At 43.1% G+C, this 25,746-nt stretch overlaps 1 protein-coding gene across 3 annotated transcripts in view; it reads right to left on the bottom strand.

Annotated features, from left to right (window-relative positions):
- Positions 1-25,746, bottom strand: part of Aff1 (AF4/FMR2 family member 1) — a 215,678-nt gene that overhangs the window by 14,377 nt on the left and 175,555 nt on the right. For all 3 annotated transcript variants that reach the window (XM_042668359.1, XM_042668360.1, XM_042668361.1), the window contains 6 exons: positions 20,174-20,228; positions 20,009-20,046; positions 17,299-17,452; positions 12,399-13,328; positions 2,105-2,202; positions 538-814 (listed from right to left, as the gene is read on the bottom strand). In XM_042668359.1, coding sequence (XP_042524293.1) covers positions 538-814; positions 2,105-2,202; positions 12,399-13,328; positions 17,299-17,452; positions 20,009-20,046; positions 20,174-20,228 — 1,552 coding nt within the window. The remainder of the gene's footprint in view (positions 1-537; positions 815-2,104; positions 2,203-12,398; positions 13,329-17,298; positions 17,453-20,008; positions 20,047-20,173; positions 20,229-25,746) is intronic.

The raw sequence follows: 25,746 nt of genomic DNA, 5'->3' as shown, positions 1-25,746 counted from the left end.
GCAAGCTAAAGGACCTGAAGCTGTAGAGTATGCTGATACTGGGGACTTAATTAGAGTGAAGACAACAATGTACACAAACAGAACTCAATGAAAAGCATAAAATCATCTTTTAGTCAACATACCCCCCCCCCATTAAGTGGGAAAGGGTAATTGATTTGTTTGAGAAATAAGAGGGTTTTTTTCCTCTGATATACAGTAAATGAAAGTATTTGAGATCTAAAAAAAAAGGGCTAACCATTTCTTATTGTTAAACATCTGATAAAAAGGAAGCAATAAAAAAATTATATATACATATTTCCACTTCTGAATCACTTTCAGAATTGACCCCTAGACTTTTGTGCAATATTAACTGCCATTCAATAAGCACATCTTAAAAAAAAAAGTGAGAGAAAAGAAATGGGAGCCATAAGCTCCAAAGTAAAACTGATGAACAAATAGACGGCTGTAGAGTGCATCACTGGGGAGAGTTAACTTGATGGAGTTGGAAAAGACACAGCAACGCATTCCATTTTCACACAGGCTGATCCTGCTACTTACTTTGTGTTCCGTGGAGCTTCCGGAGCCCCTCCCTTGGACTTTTCTGTGCTTGGGAATGGAAGAATCTTTATGGTTGTTCTTACTACTACTGGCACTTTTGGGAGGGTCCTGACCACAGCTGTCTGCTTCCTGCCTTGACCTCTTGTGTGCAGGCTTGGCTGGCTTCTGGGAGGAGGAGGAGGAGGAGGAAGAGGAGGAGGAAGAGGAAGTAGAGGAAGACACAGGTGGAGGAGGAAGCATTTCCTTTTTTGAAGGCTCTGAGGAAGGCCTGGGTGTCCTGGAGTAAAACATCATACAAAATTAAGTTGAAGAGGACCACAAACGACATGGCTTTGTTTGGTTATAAACATCTAAATTAAGGCAGGAAAGATCATGCTGTCCCAGAGCATAAAACTGTCGTAGAAAGGCTGAATTTTAGGGACTTTTGCATGTCTGACAAATCTAGCCCTATCCACTGGTAATAAATGAAGTTGTATAGCTTCTCACTAAGCTAGCAGAGTCTGCCAGAAGTCCCAACTTTTTTTCTTTTCTTTTTTTTTTTTTTTTTCCAGTCGTGGGGCCTGAACTCTGGGCCTGGGCGCTGTCCCTCAGCTCTTCAGCTCAAGGCGAGCCCTCTACCACTTGAGCCACAGCGCCACTTCCTGCTTATTCTACTTATGTGGTGCTGAGGAATCGAACCCAGGGCCTCATGCATGCAAGGCAAGCGCTCTACCACTGAGCCACCTTCCCAGCTCCAGGTCCCAACTTTTGATAACCATGTACCTCTCTTATTCAATTGTTCCTCAGTCCACACCTTGTCCTGACAAACAGGCAAGGTCAACGGCCACCTTCACATCTGATGCCTCCCTTCCCCCCCCCCCGCCCCCATGTCTGGGGGCTCCTGCATTTATGAACTATGCACTTGTTTTTGTTTTGGCAAGCTCCTGGATGCGCATGCCAGAGTAAATAAGTTACACTTTATAATCATACCTTCTTGGCACTACAACTTTCACCTGCCATCCCTCTCCCTAATAAGATGCGAAAAGGCAGTCAGGTGTTGTGGGTCACGCCTATAATCCCAGCTACACAGATGGTTGAGATCTGAGAATCATGGTTCAAAACTAGCCTGGGCAAACAAATTTACCAGACTTATTTATATCTCCAATTAACCAGCAAAAGAGCAGAAGTAAAGGTGTGACTCAAGTGGTAGAGCAGCAGCCATGAGCAAAAAACGCTGACTGAGAGCATGGGGCCGAGAGCCCAAGTGCCAAAGCCACAGAAAGGCTTGACAGACTCTTCCTCATCTCTAAAAAGAGCACTGGACCTTTACTAAAAATTGATTAATTCAGGTGTTTAGGAAACTTCCCTTAGTGAAAATGCTTCTGATATATTGACTTTCTATCAAAGGATCCGTTGATAAGATCTGGGGTGGGTTGGGGGGAGGGGAGGGGAAGAGACTTATAGGAAACAAATGTTACATATCCTCAGAATGAGCCAGAGCAATCCATTAATCCATTGCTCCCACCAGAAGGAAACGCTTTCCTTTGCTGAGACCCAAGAAGACCTGGTTACCTTTCTTTATACTCACTTTGTTTTAGAAGACTCTTTGTGAGAAGATGAAGACTGTGATTTGACTTCTTTCTCCAACTTGATTTTTTTGTTCTCATAATCTCTTTCTGTGTAACCCTGTTATTGTGGTACAACAAGCAAAGCAAGGTATTACAGATGTACAGATAAAACTGAACAGGCAGACAGTAATTCCACTTTTCAAGACATGTATGCTCACAGAGCAACCTTGTGAGTACTTTGAGGTCACGTGTGACACTCAAAAGGTGATGCGGTGTGCAGTGAAACAGATGGTACATGAAGAAAGATTATTCCTCCGCCAAGTGCCAGGGACTCATGCCTGGAACCCTAGCGACTCGGGAGGCAGAGAGCTGAGGATCACAGGTCAAAGCCAGACCTGGGTAGGAAGTCCATGAGACTCTATGTCCAATGAACCACCAAAAGGATGGAAGTACAGCTGTGGCTCACGTGGTAGAGCACTAGCCTTGAGCTAGTGCTTTTTTAAGCCTAGGGCCAGCACCCAGGCTCTGAGTTCAAACACCAGGACTGGCACCAAAAGAAGAGGGGGGGGGGGAGAAGAAGAAGAGGAAGATGAGGAAGGAGGAAGGAGGAGGAAGAAGAGGAAGAGGAGGAGGGAAGGGAAAGGGAGGGGAGGGGAAAGGGAGGGAAGGAAGAGAGGCAGGCTATTCCTCCTGCCTAGAAAAGGGATTAATATATGAAGCAGTAGCTATAGCAAGAACAGTAGGCTTTATCTTGCCATGATATTTTCTAAATATTGAAGAATCAATACTTTAAGGCCCTGTACCAAAACAAACCAATCAATAAAACATGCACATTCACTGGGAATGGTGCATCTCTGTAATCCTAGCACACAGGAGGTTGAGGAAGGAGGATGGAGAATTGGAGGACAGCCTTGGCTACACAGTGAGACTGTCTCAAATCACAAAAAACAGGATCAGAACAAAACAAAAATGATGCATATTCATCTTAACAGACACAGGGGTAACTATGAGGTCTCCCCCTACTTTTTTCAAAAGACCCATCTGCTTATATCCACTCATGTATTGTTTGTGTAACATTCAGAGAGAAATGTTTTTTAACAGTACCCTTATTTGTCATTAGAAGAGATGTTTGGGGCTGGGAATATGACTTAGTGGTAGAGCGCTTGCCTAGCATGCATGAAGTCCTGGGTTGATTCCTCAGTACCACATAAACAGAAAAAGCCCAAAGTGGTGCCGTGGCTCAAGGGGTAGAGTGCTAGCCTTGAGCAAAAGAAGCTCAGAGACAATTCCCAGGCCCTGAGTTAAAGCCCCAGGACTGGTGAAAAGAAATAGAAATAGAAATAGAGAAAGAAAAGGAGAAGAAAGGGAGAAGGAGAAGGAGAGGGAGAGGAGAAGGATGTTTTAAGTCTAGTTCCACTAAAGAAAAGAAGAAGGGAAGAAGAGGAGGGAGGAGGATCAGGGAAGGAGAGGAGGAAGGAGAAGGAAAAGATGAGGAGGAGGGAGGAGGAGAAGGAAGAAAAAAAAGAGGAGGAAGACAACTATAGAAATCAAACAAAGCAATCCTCAAGACAAAAGCCTTTTCTGTGTCAAACATGGGGACTTCACACAGGGACTTGGTTGGTGCAGGAGTAACTAAGGAAGGAGGCGCTCTATCCCTCCAGCAAGCAGCAGCCAAAGGAATGGAGCCCTTCAATTCACTGGCCTGCCCAGTAAGAAATAAGCCCCCAACTGTGAGTTCACTGACTAAGAATCTGGGACACACTTGTCAATCTAGGACAATCACCAACCAACTCTGGATCCTCCTAAGCCACAAGAGAAAAACTATTCATCAAATGCATCCAATTAACTGACAGGGGGAGGTCTCAGTTTTCTCCACAGTGTTTTCTTCTTTCCTGAATGTCTCCAAGAAAAGATTAATAAATGAAGGTGTGTAGGTTCAAGGTCTATCCAGACAACAATAAACAGCCTGACCTGCTCAAAAGAATAAGAAATAGAAAATTTAAAAATCCCTCCCTCCTCCTTGCTCCTGCAAAACCCCTCCAACCAGCCTTGCGTAGACTCTTCTGGAAAAGTGCTTCTGTTCACTCGTGTGCCTTCCTGCTTCAACCTCAATTTACCCATGGTGGCTCAAAAAGCTACCCTGAAGTACTCTGAAGTTTTAGAAGGTGAATGTGTTTAGGTGTTTTAGAAGGAGAATGTGATTTTACATAGATTAAATCGGGCTGGGAAGGTGGCTCAGTGGTAGAGCGCTTGCCTTGCATGCATGAGGCCCTGGGTTCAATTCCTCAGCACCACATAAGCAAAAAGAAAAGAGCCAGAAGTGGCGCTGTGGCTCAAGTGGTAGAGCGCTAGCCTTGAGCTGAAGAGCTGAGGGACAGCGTCCAGGCTCAGAGTTCAGGCCCCACAACCGGACCCCCCCAAAAAAAAAAAAAAATACATAGATTAAATCTTTTGCTCTGTGTGTGTGTGGGGGGGGGGGGGGAGGAGGCGGGGGGGGGGAGGAGGGGGAGGGAGGGGGAGGCCACCCTGGGGTTTGAACTGAAGGCATTGCACTAGCATGATTGTTGTTCTACCACGTCAGCCACACCTCCAACTCCCCATTGCTTAAAATTTTAAGTGACATCTTTTGAGGCAGTAGATAAAATATACAACTGCTATTAAAACTGTCACTAGTTTCATTTCCCTTTGTAAAATAATTTAATCTGTGCTGTGTGCTGGTAGCTCACACCGGTTGAGGTCTGAGGATCGGGGGTTCAAAGCCCAAAGCCAGCTCAAGCAAGAGAACGGAAATTCTTATATCCAACTATAAAAAGAAATAGAACTGTGGCTCAAGTGATAGAGATCTAGCCTTGTGCAAAAAAAAAAAAAAAAATCTCAGGGACAGTACCCAGGCCCTGAGTTCAAGCCCCTGGAGAGGCTCACCACACACAATGTTTTTTTTAAAAATATGACTACTAGGAAATTTACAATCACACATTACTCAGTTACTCATGAGCAACTGCTCTTATACACTGCAGAAGATGATCTGAGAACTGGACTCTAAATTTCCAATTAGTAAATGCAAAGAAGTCACCACAACTACAGGTAGATAAGATAAAAGCAGTTACTCAGAAATGTAACTATTCACCTGTGAGACCGCTGGAAGGAGCTGATAAGGAGACAGAGTATGTGAGATAAGAAGCCCTAACCCTGACTAAAATGCCTTTAGTTCCACACTGATTCTCCTAGGATCACAGGCCAGAGGCAGAAAGAATCCTGGAAAGGGGGGAGAGGGGGGAGAGCGGGAAGGGGGGGAGACTTGGGAAGAGATAGGAGAAAATGAGGGATGGGGTAACACTGTTCAAAAAGAAATGTACTCATTATCTTACTATGTAATTGTAACCCCTCTGTACATCACCTTTACGATAAAATTTTTAAAAAAACAACTCCTGGAGCAGAATTCAGAAGCTAACAGTACTGGCATGAGCTAAGAGCCACACACTGCCAACAGGCCCTGCTTGGAATACAAGCCTACTACAGTGTAGAGAGAAAGACTTATTAGCAATGAGGCTGTATGCACCCAGGGCAGGTCTAGAAACTCTATCAATTAGGAGCCTATTTATGCCTAGGTACCCTGTCACAAAACCCTAGGGAATTCTCTTAAAGGTTGCATAGCTGGTCTATCAAGCAGGGCAAGAAGGTAGGAAATTATCTTTAGGCAAAGTCAGAATCTGCTAAAGGACAGATACCAATTTGTACAAGTGGTAGTAAAGCACTGTTTTAAATGGAAGGTAATTTCCTCTGACACAAAGTTCTCAAGACAAAACCAAACACAGACCACACAAAAAAGTTACTTCTGCAAGAAAACACCAAAAGTCCAGGGGTAAAATATCAATAAATTTTTGTTTGTGTGTTTTTCTGTTGTTTAGGACATGCTAGTTTTGACTATAAACCAAAGCGGCAGATCTTATAAACCACACCCATGAAAATAAGATTTGTGGAGAATCAGTGTTCACCAAGTTGGGAATCTGGCTTGTGCCTAGCTATGGGACTTGAGAGAAGAGCTAACAAACAAGAAATCACCACACTTGAACTTCACCCAGGGTGACCATTTAATCACACTGCCCTTTACAGCTTACTGGAACAATTAGCTGCATGTGGGTATTTAACAACTCTCAGGCAGACACTACTCTATAACTAGTTGAAAGGAAGCCATTAAACTCCATAAAGCAAAAGCCCTTTCTGCGATTCTGCCAGTGCTGAGCTCATGCCCGCAGGCCTCATACACTGAAGCACTTGGAACTTTGTCCTCTTCTGCCAGGGTCAGTCCCAGAGCACTCAGCATGTGTCAGCTGGCTCAAAAACTAAGCCACATAGCTGAAGGCCACGGCTGAGCTCCCTGGAAGCAGGCCTCCTATGGCCTTCAGTGGATGGACCGGAGAGTCACTAAATGGTGGCAGGCAACCCTGACTGTTAAAGAGTTGAAAAGTAATTCCTAGACCAAGGCTTGAAAAACAGGAAGTAAGATGTTTTTTAGGTTTTCCTAACATAGGAGCCACAAGAAAATCAGATACAAGCAACCTGCTCTCTTCAGGATGGGAGAAAGAAGTCCCTTTGCATTTTTAGTTTATTTTTTGTATGTGGGTGCTGGTCCTGGGGCTTGAGTTCAGGGCTTGGGCACCGTCCCTGAGCTTTTTTGCTCCACCACTTGAGGCACATCTCTAAGCTCCACTTCCAGTGTTTTTCTGTGGTTAGTTGGAGGTAGGAGACTCACGGACTTTCCTGCCCAGGCTGGCTTCAAGCTGTGATCCTCACTCAGTCTCGGGCATGAGCCGGCACCTAGCTCACTGGTGTTTCATCCTCAGGTCACCCCACCTCCAACCCCTATTTCAGGGAACCCATTCAAAGGTTTGTGACTCAGAAACTCTTTGTTCCATAAGTTCTCATCGGTGCCTGCTTCTACCACAATGGCAGCTTCCTGCTGCCAAATGGGCCCAATCGTCTTTTTCAACCTGTTGGGTCAGGCCGCCTCAGGTGAGCTGCCAAGTTCTACTCCACCTATATGGCCAAGGAAAAGGAAAACAAAACAAAACAGGCAAGAACCAAGACCATAAAAGGAAGGGATGGGGCCAAGTGGCGCCACCACCTCCAGCCTGGCTGTATGCTGCCCGCACCTGGCTCATTGTAGGAGCACTGTAAGTAGGAGCGAAACATGAAGGTAGCTTTTTCCAGAACGAATACTAATTTGGGGCCATGGAGTTTTGAACTGATGGAAAGATGCCAGGAGTGCGGCTGTAATGGGGGAAGTCTGGAATATCTGAAAGAGACCCTGAAATGGGTGGGGGGAAGGGGGGAAATCACTGGACTGGGCTGGGAAGAGGTGATGCGCTAGACTCACTTTCACACCATGCCTTTCTGTATCTCCTCTATAAAAGGTGGGGCTGAACAGGGGCTGTTGAGGCTCTTAGACCACTTAAAAACCGAGGTGCTAGGATAGTCTCTCAAATGGAAGCCAACAGGCTCGGCATTGCATGAAATAGAGGATAAAATGGAGGAGTAGCTAGTACTTTGGGAAATTCAGGCAATTACCTTTAAAGGCGATGCAACAAGAAAAGAATGTAGGGATGTGAAGCACACACCCCGGCACAGGGGTCAGGGACACACTGGGCAGACAGGTCACGCACACTGAGGTAAGTACTACAGAGAGGGAAAATGAATCCACCTTTCCCTGCTGGGTGAGGGCAGACAGGTATGGAGATGACTTAAAACAGTATCCGCTACCGCAGGCACACGGTGTGATGCTTTTCCTAAGGCAACGGACTGGCATGCGGCCAAGGATCGATGTGGGTTTAGTAAATTATATGGGGTAAGTTTTTAAAGCCTTGATTTTAAGGACAACAATTTCTGGGTGTTGATCTAAAAAAAAACAAAAAAAAAAAACCAAGTCAAAATAAAAGGTAGTTCAATTGTGGATGGAAGGGCAAGATAGAACCAACCATCTCAAAGAATAAAAATGCACTTTTTCCTACCACATACAACTTCCCTTTCTTCTGCAAAACTCATAAATGGCACTGATATTTTTTCCTAAAATATGTTAAAAGTTTCTTGGTTAGTAAAGAGATTACTTAATTACTTACATACTTGAATGAACTCCCTTATTGATTGTTTGCTTGTTTAAATAATCTCTAGGAGAGACTATCCACTTATTTGAGCCAGACATAGTGTCACACGTCTATAATACAGTCCTAGTACTCAAGAGGCTTGAGGCAGAAGGATCACAAGTTTAAGGCCAACCTGAGTTATATAGCTATAGTGTATTTCAAATAAGCAACAAACACAGATCATCTACTTATTGGAAAAGGCAATCTATTAGGTAATAGGCTAGAATGGGCTATTATCTTCAAAAATGGCTAGAAGCCAGTAAGACCCACACTGGAGCTCACTGCCTGTTTAGGTGCAATTTTTACAATGCTCCTAATTGCACTGACAGATCAGACAACTGTGTATGCTATGTGAACTATGATTATACATAGTACATTCAAATATATATTATGGCTTTCATAATATACTACAGTTCTCAAATTTTTCTTCCAGATATGGAAAGCATAAACCTTGTTTAACAATTGTGCAAAAAAATGTAAATTAGTATTTATTTATTTGTTGTTGGTTGTGGGGCTTGAACTCTGGGCCTGGGTGCTGACCCTCAGCTCTTTAGCTCAAGGTGAGTGGTCTACCACTTGTGACACAGCACCACTTCCAGTTTTCTGGTATTTATTGGAGATAAGAGTCTCATGAGCTTTCCACCTGGGCTGGCTTTTTGACCCTCAGTCCTCAGATCTCAGCCTCCTGAGTACCTAGAATTATAGGTGTGAGCCACCAGCACCTTTGCTAAATTAGCATTTAAATTCTAAGCTCTAAACAGATAGTTAAAATTTAGTAGTCTATATCAGGAATCCTATGTACTTCACAATTTCTCACTTTTCCTAACCCATTGCTTTAATTTTGTTTTAACGTGTACCCAATGGCTTTATCTTAGCTGTTAATCACCATTAAGTCTCTTTCCTTTGGTCTTGTTTGGTTTTTGCATTATGGAGGATAAACCTCTCAGAGCTAACACATGCAAGGCAAGTATTCAACCACTTGAATTATATCCTTAGTTTCTACCATTAACTTGTTCTGACTACTTTCATGTGGCTTGCGAAAACCCTGGAAATATTTGCTAAATTTTATACCAGGAGATGAGCAGGCTCTAAAGGACCTTTAAACAAAAACACTAATTTTCAACTGTGTCCCGTCTCCGATGGTCTAAGTACATCTTACCTTTCTCTACTGTTCACCCTAAAACTAACTTTTTTTAAATTCCAAAATCCTAATCTGAGGGGAGCTCCCTAGCTTAGAAAAGGAAGGCCACAGGGGCTGGGCTGCCCACTGGAGCTGCTGCACTAGTCCAAGGGCTAGAGTCTGGAAAGCTGAGGGTCAGGATACAAGCCCAGGGAGGACAGAGATGAATAGTTCGTGCAGTAACATCTCCCACCAAGAACCCAACAGGAAGTAATAAAGCCAAAGGACAAGTGATTCTCAGAAAAAAGTGAGCAGCTTTTTATACTTATTATCTTCCTAAGTAAGGGCTGCTAACTGATGATGTACTTGGAGCAAAGAATTCTCGGCTGTGTGGGTCCAAGCTGGCAGCATGCAACGCACCTGGGGAATTTCTGCAGAATTTCCACAGAAGTAGCAATGTATGAAGAAGGTGGTTTTGCTCCCCTGGGCCCAGTCCCACTAGGCTTTAGGATTTGCCTACCCAATTCCAAAGTTACCAGTGTGAGGAGGGCACCCTGTCATCTGCACTAATTTTTCCCCAAAAGACAATAAAGAAGCTAGGGTTTAGAAGCAGACCAGATCTCTAAGCAGCTTGCTAGACCAGTCATGCACTCAATTGAAGATAAGGGGATCATTGCTTCTCCATGCTTGAAACACAGAGATGATGAGCTGTCCTCAGGAAGCTCAGCCAAGTCTGGGGTTGGCTTCAAGGAGGTACATTTCTTACAGCCAAGGAGGAGAGCTAGAAGTTTTCCTTTCTGGAGCTTTAAGTAAGACTTCTTGATCTGCACAGAGGCCGACTGATCTGGGAACTTGCTGAAAGATTTTCCAGCTTCAAACATTTCTACCTGGTAAGCCAGCATTTTGGAAGAGAATAATTTGCCACACAGCGAATGTAGAAATTAGCACTGGAGACCACAAAAGACCATGGCACTCCGGAGAAACAGGCTTTCCCCGGATGAGTGCACTCTTGGTTTTCTAAGGGACCTAAGTCCTACAATTTCCTCCAGAATTCTGTACCACACACACACACACACACACACACACACACACACTCTCTCTCTCTCTCTCTCTCTCTCTCTCTCTCTCTCTCTCTCTCTCTCTCTCTCTCTCTTTAAAACTTTAAAAAAGCTTTCTGGCACGCAGCCTTACCCTTTCTAGTTGAAACAGCCCCACAGTGAGCACTTGACCCGCCCCATTCCACTTGCCTGTGGCAGATGTGGTGGCAACCGCCCTCATGTCTCAAGCAACAAGGTTCTGGAGAAAGCAATCACCCTTTGCAGTTTGGTAAAGTCATGTTATATTTTTAACCTAGTGGATTAATCAGTCAGGTCTCAGACATGACAGCAGGCTTCATGATCTTTTTTCCTCTGTTATTCTTAGCTCAACTTCCACAGCTGAGTAAGACGTTTTTCATGCACTTAGAAGAAGAGTGTTAAGAATTATATTCCTTCTCAGCAGGAAGGAGTTGGCCTTTCTTGTGACTTTGTCTACTGGCTTGGGAATGACCTTGGGGGAAACATAGGTCTTTCCTCTTCTCAAAGAAGTTAAAAAAAAAAAAATCCAGCTCAATGAATCAGAAGAAGGGAAAGAAGAATATTCTCCCAAACAGCTGTATGTCAAAGGAACAGATTAGAGTCTTAAATAATGCAGGAATCCCTTGCATCCATTCCTCAAATGAAACTTCCAAAATCCCTATCAAATGACAAATTTTCAATACTTTACAATGTACTCTGTCAGGTTATCTTATTCCAAAAGATACCCTAACCAGATGTTTAATAGTTCTAACACAGGTTAGGCACTCCCGAGTTATTTTTAAAATATGGAAATAATACTGGTATTTAGAGGCTCATACTAGAAGAATAAGTTTTTATAGAGAGAAGTTTTTTGTCAGTAATTCCATATACTAATACAACATTTCAACTTATGTAAAATCTTAAGTTCTAGGGCCAAAGTAACTGGTGTTTAAGAGTGTTATCTGAAAACATAATCTCACAATGATGCCAGGCACTAGCATCTTTCACCTGTTATCCTAGCTACTCAGGAGGCTGAGATCTGAGGATGAAGGTTCAAAGCCAACCCAAGCAAAAAAAGTCCATGAGATCCTTATCTCCAATTATCCAGCAAAAAGCTGAGTAACTAGCCTTGAGTGAAAAAAGCTACATGGGAGAGTTAGGCCCTGAATTGAAACCCAGTATCAGAGAGAGGAGAGAAGAAGAGAAGAGAAGAGAAGAGAAGAGAAGAGAAGAGAAGAGAAGAGAAGAGAAGAGAAGAGAAGAGAAGAGAAGAGAAGAGAAGAGAAGAGAAGAGAAGAGAAGAGAAGAGAAGAGAAGAGAAGAGGAAGAGGAAGAGGAAGAGGAAGAGGAAGAGGAAGAGGGAGAAGAGAAGAGAAGAGAAAAGAAAATGAAAGGAAAGGATGGGCTGGGAACGTGGCTTAGAGGTAGAGTGCTTGCCTAGCATGCATGAAGCCCCGGATTTGATTCCTCAGTACTACATAAACAGAAAAAGCTGGAAGTGGCACCGTGGCTCAAGTAGTAGAGTGCTAACCTTGAGAAAAAAAAAAAAAAGCTCAGGGAACCGGGCGCTGGTGGCTCACGCCTGTAATCCTAGCTACTCAGGAGGCTGAGATCTGAGGATCTCGGTTCAAAGCCAGTCTAGGCAGGAAAGACCATGAGACTTTTTATCTCCAATAAAACCACCAGAAAACCGGAAGTAGCGATGTAGCTCAAGTGGTAGAGTGCTAGCCTTGAGCTGAAGAGCTGAGGGACAGGGCCCAGGCCCCGGGGGGTGGGGAAAGAATGCTAAAAGCAGCTATGTTCTTCAATGACTGATGGAGACTCCTGATCTAGGATGGAAACATCAAAGGGCAGACAAAGAGGAACTCTGGGAGGAGGACCAAGGCACATCTCATGAGAGAAAGCATTTCCAGTCCTTTGTGACAATTTGAATTGAGTTTAAGAGATGCTCGGGGTGCAAGCCGCATGTGAAGGGGGATGGCCTCCTTCACGTACTTACTTTTCTCTTTTTGGCCACCTTGCTGGCGTCTTCTGAACCTCTCTTCTCAGACTCGCACTTCTTCCCTGTGGACGGCTGCTTCTCCTCTGCTTTCCTTGGGCGGCTACCCTTGCCTGGTAGTTGGGGTATCCGAGTGAGAAGGTTTAGGGTTATCTTTACCACCAGGCTTTGTGGGGCAGGAGTGTCCCTGAGCGGTGAGAGCAATCTGGTGTCACTCAAAGGCAACAGCAGTCTGTCTTTGCGGCCATCTGTCTGGACCACCACTGCCTGTCGGCAACCACTAGTCCTGCTGCCACTGCTGCCACTGTGGGGTAGGCCCTGGCTCTGAGTCAGGGGGGCCAGAGCAAAGTGCTCCGGGGTTCGAGGCCCCGCACTGTCCTTAGGAGGCGCGGGGCCTGAGAGGGCCTTGGAGGGGGTTGGGGGACAGTTCTTGTGCTTCTTCTTCTCGCTGGCAGCAGGTGCAGTGAGCTTGGTGTCCCTGCTCCCCCCGGTGCGGGGCCTTCCTTTCGTCTTCACCTTGGGCTTGTCTTTGGAAGTCTGCTCTTTTGTGCTGTATGAAAGGCCTGGCTCACTGTCTAGCTGCAAGCTGGCTCTGCAATCAACCTGCCCCGAGGTCTTGACAGGTTTCTTGGGTTGTTTGGTTCCAACAGTTTGTCTTGGAGGATCGTGTTGTGCAGGAGACTTCTGACAAGTCCTCTTCCCAGCATGGGGGCCCTCGGGGGCAAGCCGGGGAGCCTTGGTGGAGGTCTTGGGAGGAGGGTCTTTGGATTCAGAATGCTCCTGGCCCGTGCTACTGTCACTACTTCCCTTGCTGTCCAGATGCCGGTGTGGGGACTCTGTGCTTCCTAGACCCTCAGGGGGCACCGCCGGCTGACTGACTTTGGTCAGCCAGTTGTCCAGCTGCCATTTGTTTGTTGTTGGAGGCTCAGGCTACAAATAAGGAAATAAAGAAAAAAAAATGTTATCGAATCGATGATGATATAATTATACAGGGCTGTCCCTTAGGACAGGCACCATTCCAAACCTAAGAACGGCGATCCTCAGATCTCAAGCCTCCTTAGTAACTAGGATTACAGGCATGAGCCACCAGCACCCAGCTAGCTTTAGTGATTCTAAAACATGACAAACATTTATAAGTGACAAACTTCTTAGTGTATCACAGACATATTCTGATTTTCAGACTTTATACTACACAGCCAAGTGAACTCACTTTAGCCAAGGTAGGATCATATGTTAGAACAATGACCACCTGATTTCTCTTTCTGCTTTCCTTCTCCTGTTCTTTGGATACTATATCTCCTTACAGCTTCCTACACTTATACCCACTCTACTTCTCTGCTGTTATTTGAATTTCAGGTCAGGGAGAGAGAGAAGAGAATCACTATTATGTATCAAGGCATTCTGTTGATAAATCTACATGCAATAGTTTAACAGGGCAAGGTGATTATTAAGGTTAGAGAAAAGACAAGCACATATACTTGTCAATCCTGAGTTCCTACAGAGAATCAATGGAATGTGCCATCAGTGGTGAAGGAATTCCAGAAGGCAGTTAAGATACAGTAAGACTGATCTGGGCAGGAACTGAGCCCTTCGTGCCCTACCTTTCACCCACTAGCTATGCTTACAACTGCAGCTCGAAACTGACTAGCATCTTGAAAGAGTGTTCCTGTGTGAACCCAGAAGTCATTCCTGTTGTCATGTGTCTCTGCTCCCCTCACTCAAATCAGGGCAGTATTGAGATCCATTTAGCAATCCCTAAAGAAACGTCCTGGTTACAGAAATAACACATTTTCTTCCACACAGTCTTACGTGTCGAAAGGGAGACCTATGGCCCAGTTTCAGGGTAAAACTGAGTTGGGGGAAGAAGACAAGAAAAAAGGGAAGAGCAATCATTTCTGTGTACCAAACAAAGCTGCGAAAATGAACAGATCCCTTGGATACTGAGAGGGGGCTGATATTTGGATAAGGGATTAATCAGGTAAGTGCCAGAGAGGATTAAGGCTCTTTTTCCCTCTGCTCTTTTCATTCTCCTCAGAGCTGGCACAACTCACACACTGTAAATCAGAAGGATGAAAAGAGTAAATCAGTAATTTTTTTAAAGCATTTTACTGTTTCGACTACATGTCCCTTTACTTCTCTTAATTGTAAATCTGAAAAAGTTCATTTTAAATGAATTATGGTTCTAACAAAGAACTTCTGAGTCATAGGCAATATATGCCTGGTTTTAGAATAAAATTTCATGGTTGTTTGCAATTAAAAATAATTTTTAAAGAAAATGAAAGGCATTAAAGGGGAATTAAAAGGACATAAAGTTAAAACTCAGAATCATAGTGAATATAGAATTTATACTCTAACGGACTTCCAACAAATGTAGGAATAACAAGTGTGTGTGTGTGGGGGTGGGGGTGGGGGAAGCAGATGTGAAAAAAGATCAGATTTTAAAGTTAAGTGCCACCATCTGAATTCTCATATTTCTACTCTTTACAAACAAGAAAAAAGACAGGCAGGGCCTGGGAAGGTGGCTCGGTGGTAGAGTGCTTGCCTTGCATGCATGAGGCCCTAGGTTTGATTCCTCAGCACCACATAAGCAGAAAAAGCCAGAAGTGGGGCTGAGGCTCAAGTGGTAGAGCGCTACAGTTGAAGAGCTGAGGGACAGCGCCCAGGCCCAGAGTTCAGGCCCCACTACCAACAAAAAAAAAAAAAAAAGAAAAAGAAAAAAAAAGAAAAAAGACAAGAATTTAAATCAAATAGTTTATCAAAAGCTCTAAGAGTTGAAGAAGCAATTAACACAAAAGTAGTTTACTTCCAAACACTGGATAATGAATACATGAGAAAGCTGAGCAAACTCATAAACATCCTAGAACAGTAAGGCATTTTCTGAACTTTACTTGTAAGTAGTTGGGTGGCAATGTGTCCTACTTATCTTGAAAAGCTAAGATCTACATTTTGTCTCCCATTAGAAAACCGACACTGAAGTGGAACCCCTGATGGCTGGTCCCAAGTTCAGTGGCAGCTCTGTGGCATGTGCATGGTGTCCCAGGGCTCAGCGTCCCTCAAACATGTCATTCAATGACATAAGTAAAAATAAGCATAAAAGCAACTTTCCTAGCATTAAAAAAAAAAAAAGTAGGGCTGGGGACTGGTGGCTCATGCCTGGTGCTAGCTGTGAGTGAAAAAGCCAAGTGAAACCAAGAGGCCCAGAGTTTCAAGCTCTAGTACTGGGAATGAACAACGGCAAAAGCATTCTCCTTCACATCTACTTTTTTTTCTTTCTTTTTTTTGGGCTGGGACTGGAGCTTGAATTCAGGGCCTGTACTCAGCATTTTTACTCAAGGCTGGCACTCTACCATTTGAGCCACAGCTGTACTTCAGGCATTTTTAGTGGTAAATTGGAGAGAAGACTTTCACAGACTTCCCTGCCTGAGGTAGGTTTGAACTGTGGTCCTCAGATCTCAGCCTCCTGAGTAGCTAGGATTATAGGTGGGAGCCATCAGCACCCAGCAACATGTACAATTTTCTTTTTAATATATTATAGTTTCTTTTTGGTCAAAAGCCTTGTTGTATAGCTCAAGCTGGCCTTGAGTTCCTCCTCTATCTCTAGAGTGCTGAGATTACTGCAGCACAACATCCTATCTGGCTTTGCTCTAATAATTTCTTGATAAGGGGATATAAATTTCATTATTATAAATACCAGATTAAAGTTGTTTTCAAGTTTCAATTATTCAGCCAATCCACCCTATCATTTTGCATTTAAATTATATTTTTATACCAATAGTCTATTAAGCATGAGTTTTCTTATTGAAGATGGTTCTGAGAACCATTAACACTGAATAACACAAACAAGTTGTCTGCATAGTGTATTCACCCTCCTTTTCCCCAAGACACAGAAATTATTTCAGTAGAAATTAGTATCCCACAAGAAACAAAGACCCCAAAAAACAGAGTTGCTTCTAAATAATGATATATTTCCTCAATGTCCCTTGTCCCCAGACAAACCCAGAAACCTCTCTACATGATGTCAGATGTTTCTAGCCAATGTTCTAGTAGAATCAGCATCTTTCTAAACTGCTGAAATGAATACAGAAATACTAATGACAGTCTCGCCTTAACTGTGCATAGGGTTTTCCCTAGATGTGCTGTGTGATGGTTTTGTTCATCAAAACCAAAACAAGTGTGCCTTCCCACTTCACTAGTGACCTTCCCATGCATGACTTTTATACTGCTACCAGGTTCTGAGGGCACGTGGCCAGCGTGTTAACTGTTACAACTTCTGTGCTCAGCCATCCAGTTCATCACACAAATTTTCTACATACATTTAGTGCTTGAGGTTTCTGTCTCATTGGTTTGTTCATCTTTACCATGTCTCTTGCTGAGAAGCATGGCTATTTCACCTTTACATGGGCAGAAGGGAGCCAAGAATCAACCTTGGCAAAAATCACTTGTCATCAATTTAATGCAACGCTTTTAATGACTCAATAACAGGACTCCCCATTGACTTATTTGTAGTTCACATTCCTTCCCTTGACTAAACCAGGCCTTTCCTTAATTCATGCATTCCTGAAATTTCACAAAGAAATTTCATTAATATTAAAACCAAAAACAAGTTCTCTTTTTCAAAAGAAAGGAGAAGAAAATGGTGTGCAAGCATTCTTAATAAACTGCACTAGTCGCCATCGACAAGAAGCTATGGTTTTAACCAGGGAGAAGATGTATCTCCAAATCTCCAAATATTTGGTAAGCTATTAGCAAACAAACCAGGCACTCCACAGCACCTGGGAGCAGGGAAGTGTCGCCTAAGGGCTGGGTTTCAGAGTCGGGGCCACCTGCACCTCAGGAGCACTCCCCCCTGACAACCAGCATGCCCGCCTGCCATCTTGGATGGACCTTGGGGACACAGTACCTCTGGAGCGGGGGTTTCGAGGGGCTCATTCTCGCTGTCACTGGAGCTGGACTCGCTCTCTGAATCTGAGGAGCTGTCCGAGTCACTGGTGCTCTCTGACTCAGCACTGCTGGAGCGCACCGATGCCACTGGCTCGGGGAGCGACTGTGGAGCACTGTGAAGCAATCAGGGACAAGATTAGAAGACCCCTGCCCGTTCCTGCCTTTTTCGGAAGGAAGCCTCGCTAGTACCTGATTACTGGCAGAGAGGGGGGTAAAAGTGGTTTAAGAGAAAGTGACAAGTCCTTACAAGAGCACATCTGGAAAACAGAAGAGACTTGTTGCACTTACCTCCTGAAGAGCAGGTCAAGCTACACAAAATGTAACTAGAGGCTGGGGGCCTGACATCCAAGGTCAGTAACCAAGGCCAACACAGCTGTCTAGGCCTACATGTGTGTCAGACCAAGAGATGGACATGGCCTAGAAAGGCTAAAATATGGACTACTGGTGCTTTAAGTTATCTGACTCCTCATACATAGCCAAAAGAAATCAAGGTATAAAAAAAAAAACCTTCCAAGTGCAAATCTCCCTGTTTTCTCTGCCTTAGAACTGTGTGCTAGGGAGATACCACTGAGGAGGAAGATGAACTCATGTACACTTCTTGGTGGAATTATAAATAAGCCATACTTTATGAATGGTTGGAGATAAACTGTTCCAAAAATGGACCAATAACTCTAGGCAAATGAGAAAACATACAGACCACTACTAAACACATGGAATTGCAGTCACATGCAATCCTAAAAGCTTGCCTGAGATGCTCTTAGTTACAGCAGCATATCATTAACTATAATCTTGAAAGCTTCCAAATCTATTTGAAAATAATAGTTTCAAAACAAATTCTTTTTTGGGGGGGCAAAGAGGGGGGCCTGTCGTGGGGCTTGAACTCAGAGCCTAGGCACTGTCCCTGAGCTCTTTGCTCTAGCACTCTACCACTTTGAGCCACAGCACCACTTCCAGTGTTTGAGTGGCTACTGGAGATAAGAGTCTCACAGACTTTCCTGCCCAGGCTGAGTTTGAACTGTGATCCTCAGATCTCAGCCTCCAGAATAGCTATAATTATAGGCGTGAGCCACTGGTGCCCAGCTCAAAACAAATGCTTATTGAGAACTCAGAATAAAAAATAGTAAACAAGTAAAAGCACTAATTGAGGTGACTTTAAAACAAACATATTGTACCAATCCCAGTCTACCCATACAGAATGCTGTGTCAGCTCTGGCTCCTTGTCCACATTTCCTGTTTGTACTGTCTGTCCACACTGCCCACCTGTGGCAACTGAACCCAGTGGCTGCAGAGGGAAACACATTTCAAGGAAACTGCCACCCTGGGGGTTTTCTTTTGCTTTTCCTCCACTTTTACATTAGACTAATTTTTCCTGTTGTGAGTAAATATGACTCACTAGAAATGCTAACAAAACTGGATATAAATAAACAAGCAACTTTATGAACCCACAAGTCTGTGTAATTACATGGGCCTCTTCCACCATTAACTACAATCCCAACCATATTAGGCATGCTTTTATTGTTGATCTTGTCTCTGAATGCTTGAATTCCTATCAAGGGAGTAAAGTAATTGAATTCATGAAGGGCAGGAACTTGTCACCTTAAATCCCTGCATTTAGTAACAGGAGAAAATACTGAAAAAATAGTTCAAATAGGTCTCATTAAAAAAAAAAATTAAACTATCATATTTTCTAAAATATGGCTGGCTCACACTGGAAAAAGTGTTATTTCTCACTAAATTTAAATATACCACAGACCATTTTTTAACACAGTTGTAATAATATGAAAATAGGTATAACTAAGAACATAAATAATGCTGGTTATACAAGACTGATGATAAACCATCTTAAATGTATTTTTAAATTCTAAAACAATTTTTTTGTTGTCGGTCTGGGGCTTGAACTCTGGGCTTGAGTGCTGTCCCTCAGCTCTTCAGCTCAAGGTTAACGCTCTACCACTTGAGCCACAGCGTCACTTCTGGCCATTTCTGTTTATGTGGTGCTAAGGAATTGAACCGAGGGCCTCATGCATGCGAGGCAAGCACTATACCACTGTGTCACCTTCCCAGCCCCTAAAACAATTTTTTTAGACAGGGTCTGTCTGTGTAGTTCAGGCTGGCTTTAAAAACCCGTGATCCTTCTGGGTCAGCCTCCCTAGTGCTGGGATTATAGGCATGTGCTACCACACCCAGCCCAAGAATTTTAACAACTAGTTGTGGCTGGGTATGGAGACTCTTCTACTTTAATAGTGTTAATAACAACTATCTTTTTAGCTTCCAAAATATTAAGCTAGCACTTTCTTTTAACTGTGATCCTCCATTTTCATATCCCTAAAGAAGCTATATGTATATTATATATACATAAATTTTATATATATATACATATATTTATTTATTTATTTATTTTTGCCAGTCCTGGGGCTTGAACTCAGGGCCTGGGCACTGTCCCTGAGCATCTCTTGCTACAGGCTAGCACTCTACCACTTGACCCACAGTGCCACTTCTGGCTTTTTCTGTTTATGTGGTACTGAGCTTCATGCATGCAAGGCAAGCACTCTACCATTAAGCCACATTCCCAGCTGGAAACTAAAAATTTTAAAGCAAGGCCTTATCTTCTTACTGAGTAAAACTATATTAATTTTCTACTCAGAGAAGGAGAAACCCACAGACAGTACCTTGGAGGTGCAGCTGAGGAAGGTAGCTTCTCTGTGGTCTATGAATTCACAAAAAGGGGAGAAGACCCAGAAAGAAGAACAAAAATATTTAGGTTAGAATATGCAACTCAGGTATGTGCCTGAGATTTAAAAGGTTCTTGCTATCACCAGATACACAAAACTTACCTGTTCATTCTCACTGTCCTCACTGTCACTCAGCTGAAGGTCATCTTCCAGCATGCTGAAATGGGCAGGGACAGAGTAGAGAATTTCAGATAACTCTGTGTGTATCCTGTGCCTGTGGGCTTGCCAGTAGAGTGGCTATAACGAAGGCCTTTTGCTGTTGCTTAGCTTTTCTGGCTTAGCTTTTCTGCTCAAGGCTGGCATTCTACCATCTGAACCACACCTCCACTTCAGGCATTAGGCTGATAAACTGGAAATAAGAGTCTCCCAGAAGTGGCCTAGGCCATTTCAAACCGGAATCCTCAGATCTTAGCCCCCAGAGTGGCTAAGATTTATATCAGTGAGTCACCAGCCTCAGGCCTTCTAATTACTCATGTATTTGTTGTGTGTGCTGGTCTTTGGGGCTTGAATTCCGGGTTTGGGCTCCTACACTCAACTTTTTTGCTCAAGGCTGGCACTCTGCCACCTGAGCCACGGCTCCACTTCCAGCTTTTTGGTCTTTAAATGGAGATTAAGAATCTCATGACTATTCCTACCCAGGATGGCTTGGAACAATGGTCCTCAGATTTCAGTGTTCCCCTCTCCAACCCCCCAATGGCTAGGATTACCACAGGGACCCAGCCTAATTACTTTTTAAGCATATAAACAGAAATTATGCCTAATGATGCAAGGGAGCAACAGAATAAGAACTAGTTTTCTTCACAAATTTCATAATTTCAAGACAAAAACTGCTTCAATCCAAGCCCTTTCCCATCTTGAAGCCCTGTCTTCCACAGGTCTCCATGATGAAGAGAAATGACTAGAGCAAGTGTTCCTTCCGGCTCTGCAGCTCAGCTCTCCACCCCTTATCAGTGAGGACAGGGTCCAAGTCAACAAAGCAAATAACCTGAGAGAGAACAAGGAGCTAGAACCAAGGGGAAAGAGGGAGATAAAAAAGGAAAGGGAGGGAAGGTGGAAGGGGGAAACTGAGAGGAGTAACATCTACAATACATTCAAACTCAAATTATTTTGTTTCATAGTGTCTAACAGAGGGAGAATGATAAAATATTGAGTGAATGTTGTGATCATTTGGATAGAAAAAGTGCTATAAAAGAATTAAATGCAAAATGAGATATAAGAAATTATCAAGGCAAGCCGGGCCCTGGTAGCTCATGCCTGTAAGCCTAGCTACTCAGGAGACTGAGATTTGAGGATCGTAGTTCAAAGCCAGCCCAACCCAAGCAGGAAAGTCCTTGAAACTCTTATCTCCAATAAACTATTAGAAAACCAGAAGTGTCGCTGTGGCTCAAACAGTAGAGAGCTTGCCTTGAGCTGAAGAGTGCAGGGACAGTGCCCAAGCCCAGAGTTCAATTTATGAATATTGAAGATGCAAAAAAAAAACCTTCTTTTATCTTCTTTGGAATATCTACTTCAACACTAGTCACTTGGAAGGGATGGCAATAGAAACCTTATTGTTCTCCTCCTTGTTAAAAATAAGTCACTTATTTTCTCAAACTCACATTAAGACATTTCTACCAGGGCCAGTGGCTCATGCCATAATCCAAATTGCTACGTAGGAGGCTGAAATCTGAGTCCAGCCAACGGGCAAAGTCCATGAGACTCTTAAAACCAATTAACTACAAAAAAAAAAAGGAAGTGGAGGTGTGGCTCAAGTGGTACAGTACAAGCCTTGAGAAGAAAAAACTAAGGGACAATGAACAGGCCCTGAGTTCAAGTCTCAGTACCAGCATCACACACACACACACACACACACACACACACACACACACACACACACACACACACACACACACACACACACACACACACACACACCTCTAGGCATGCTAACTTATAACACTTTATTATTGAAATTAAACCTTCTTCAAATCTGACTTTTTCTCACATTTGAACATTTCTCTCCTTGGAATATCAATAGATGAATCACTAGTTGCTCCCTCTCACTTCCCCTAAATTTTAGAGGACCTTTTGAGGAAATGCTACAAGTAAAACTGAAAGAGGTATGGGGGTGGAAGGAGTACCTATTTGAATATTACTGATATTCCCCCAAAGGAAATTATATTACAATTTAAAAATCATTTAGTATATTTAAAAATGCCTCTTTAATAATCTGACGACCAACAGTTCTTATGCAAACCCATTACCTACTACTAAAGTAAGTAGGCAGTTATTTGGGGGAGCCTTGTTAAAAATCATTATATTTAAGCTGGGCATTGGTAGCTCATACCTGTACTCTTAGCTACTCAGGAGGCTAAGATCTGAAGATCACAGTTCAAAGCCAGCTGGGCAGAAGAGTCTGAGATGCTGAACTCCAATTAACCACTAGAAAACTGGAAGTGGCACTGTGGCTCTAAATGGTAGAGCTCTAGCTCTCAGTAAAAGAGTTCAGGAACAGCCCAGGCCCTGAGTTCAAGACCCATGGCATGCGCACATGTGCGCACACATGCGCGCACGCACACACACACACACACACATACACACACACACGATCACTATATTTTGTAATAAAAGTGATGAAACTTGGCTTTTCTATAAATGATCATCTACATGATGATCATGAATAGCAGTAACCCTGCCAAATAACTATCTCACTAATAAACATACTTTAAAAAATCCTGTGATTGAGATTCTAAAACAGACCAAAACTTTTAGCTACTTGTAATGTAGACTTTGCTCAATATTTATCAAATAGAAGCTAAGTTATATTTTAGAAACTATACCCTTGAGTCACAGACTTGGTACTTAGCCATCAATAAGGAATGAAAGAACATGTCAATTCACACATTTCCTCCTTTCCATGGTAGCTTGGCTGAGGAACATACCCGTAAGATAAAAAGTGAGGTGAATCTACTATCAGCCACAGACAACAAAACTGCATAAATGGACCCCTTGAGTCTTAGTCACTGTATTTGTTCTGTAACAAATGATTATGTAATCTCACCACACCTACTACCCAGAGGATTAAAAGTCCTTTCATGCTTTCTCCTAGCTACTGAATAACCCTAACTTCCATGAAGATACTCTCCTGAAGTGAATCTGAAACAGAGTTCTGAGTTTCAATTTCTCTTGCTCTTTGGGAATAAAAGGTACCATAAAAAAAAACACTTTTTTTTCCTTCAGAAAATTATGTACACAATAATAAAATAAGCCTCCAAGTACAACAGTTCTTCTAGACCCAAAAGGTAGGGACAGTGCTCTGTCAGGGAAGCTTGCAAAAGGTTTATGTACAAAGAATGCCAAAAGAAATGATAAGCCATGCAAGCTGTGCAGGACACTTATGCTAAGTATTTCACCCAAATAATTTGTGAGAACAATTTACTTGATAGAGAATGAAGTTTATCTCAAATCTCAGCACACATAGGTATAACTGTCAGTGTCTGCGGACCCAACCAATGTTCACCACAAAACATTCCAGAGGTGGGTTCAACATCACTGGAGGGGATTCAATGTAACAGAAGGTACTAGGAGGCGGGCAGCAGGAGGGGACCCAGAAGAAACCAAGCTTATAATAAGAAACACCCATTGCATCTACTGCTGTGATTCCTTCTGAGGCTGGGCACATATGACCAGTGAAGGCCGGGTTCTTTTCTGGTCTTTGAGTATGAAGGGTGAGTATGCAGGCCAGCACCTCGGCATCAGTTTACACTCAGTAATGTTCTCACCCACCAAACTTAGGTAAAAGGACAGGAGCCAGGGCAGGGTACCCTGCCTAGCAACCATGAATTCCTTAAGGGGCCAAGGGGCTTTCACCTTCATATTCTCTAATGAGAACTTAGCAGGTCCTGTAGAGCTGGCTGAGTCAACAGCAGCCACTTTGCTAAATATATAACCATCCAGCAGACTATTGCCCACAGCAGGCACTCCTACTCTCAAAACCAGCCAAAAGACATGCCAGGATCACAAATCTGGCACCTGCTGGAGCTGCATCTCATACCAAATCCCCTTGCCCTGGCTAATATATGACACCGTGGACCATGGTTAGAAAATCTAAAGGACATGATAAAAATCTAAGTTCCAAAACCCACCCTGAGAAAGGCCACTATTGAAATAGAACAACTGTGTTATAGAAATAAAATGAGTATGCTACTTTAGTCTTTTAAGAAAATACTTTAAACCTTACATTCTCTAACTGGCCAAATACCTAAGTTAATTTCCAAATTCCAAGGTGAGGCAAGTATTTCAGAGCCTGTGGTACTGTACAACTGCTATGGCACTGTTCAAAAGAAATCAAAACTGCTTGGGTAAAGCAGGTCTTTGAACTACCACGTAGGTTTAACCACATTTTGCATAACTAGCTAGGCAGGCATGTCACTGAAAGGTTGCAAATGAGCCCAAACTGCACGGATGCATTCTGCAAGCTGCCTGTCATCCTGCCAAGCCTGGAGAACCACACACAGGTTCTAGCAGGCCTGCTCCCATGAGTCAGCCCCTTGTGACAAGCTTTTCATTCTCATCCATTTCTTAGCACTGGGATTTTTCTGAAATTTCTGCTGCCAGGATTCCATCACATCTCAGTTGAAAATCCCAAAATTTTAAATAGACTTACTTCTTGGTATTACCTTTCTTACAGTCATTTTATTTGAGAAAGAGTAAGCAAGGCCAAGGCCACAGTAGTTATTTGTAATTAATAAGTCATGACCGTGTATCAGCTATACTTAAAATGGTAAGAAAACTAATACTTTTCAGAAACCACTAATAAGTAGGTGAGTACGTATAGTTACACAATCTCTACACTTACAGTTGATTTAAGGGATGGGTAATGAGAATGTTGAAAGGAGAAGAAGAGTGAGATACAACGCATAGCTATAATTCCTCAAATTTATACTCTATCTAGTTGTTTTGTTTTGTTGTGCTGGTATTGGGACTTGAACTCTGGGCCTCACGCTTGTTTTTGTTCTGCTTAAAGATATCTTTGTGTGACATATTAACTGAAGTATGGTATATGCATGAATATTCTTATGAAAGTAGACATCCTATTACTAGATTAATAGCCTAGCAGCCCAGAGGGTAAAATCAGAGCATATCATATTTATTCTACAATCACATATCACTGAGACTTGCAGGGACCCTTTAGACTGTTCCTGAAATATAAGCTCCTCCAAAATAATCCTCAGGAAAAGAATTACTCCTGGAATTTTCAAATGCCTTCCACGGGTGTCATCTACAAAGGTCTTCCCTTTCCATCAGTTTGTATGACGTATACAGGGTATAAGCCATTAAATTGGTAAGTGGTCTCCGCTTTCCTCTCTTCCTTCAGGTGACACATCAAGTGGTAGGTCCTAGAGATCTCTCTTGCCTGATCTCGTCTCTGAAGCATACCCTACCTGAAATCCCTCCTCTCCCCACCTTGTCACAGTGTCACCTTGTTCCTTACTAATGCATGCTGAAGACAGGGACCCGGTCTTCCTGACTACACTCAGTACCCAAAGCTACTTTGGGTACTGAATGGCTGAACGAAGGCTATTACTGTAAATATTTCCCAAGTCACGTAAAGTCAAGGCCAGCGAATGTTTGTATACTGGGGGTTAAAAGTAGGTTAAGTAGTAAAAAGAATAATTTCTCTATTGCGGTGCATA

Source organism: Dipodomys spectabilis, unplaced genomic scaffold (genome assembly GCF_019054845.1).
Source record: "Dipodomys spectabilis isolate Male_0828 unplaced genomic scaffold, ASM1905484v1 ptg000436l, whole genome shotgun sequence".
NCBI lineage: Eukaryota > Metazoa > Chordata > Mammalia > Rodentia > Heteromyidae > Dipodomys > Dipodomys spectabilis.
This window is presented reverse-complemented; position numbering and strand designations above follow the sequence as displayed.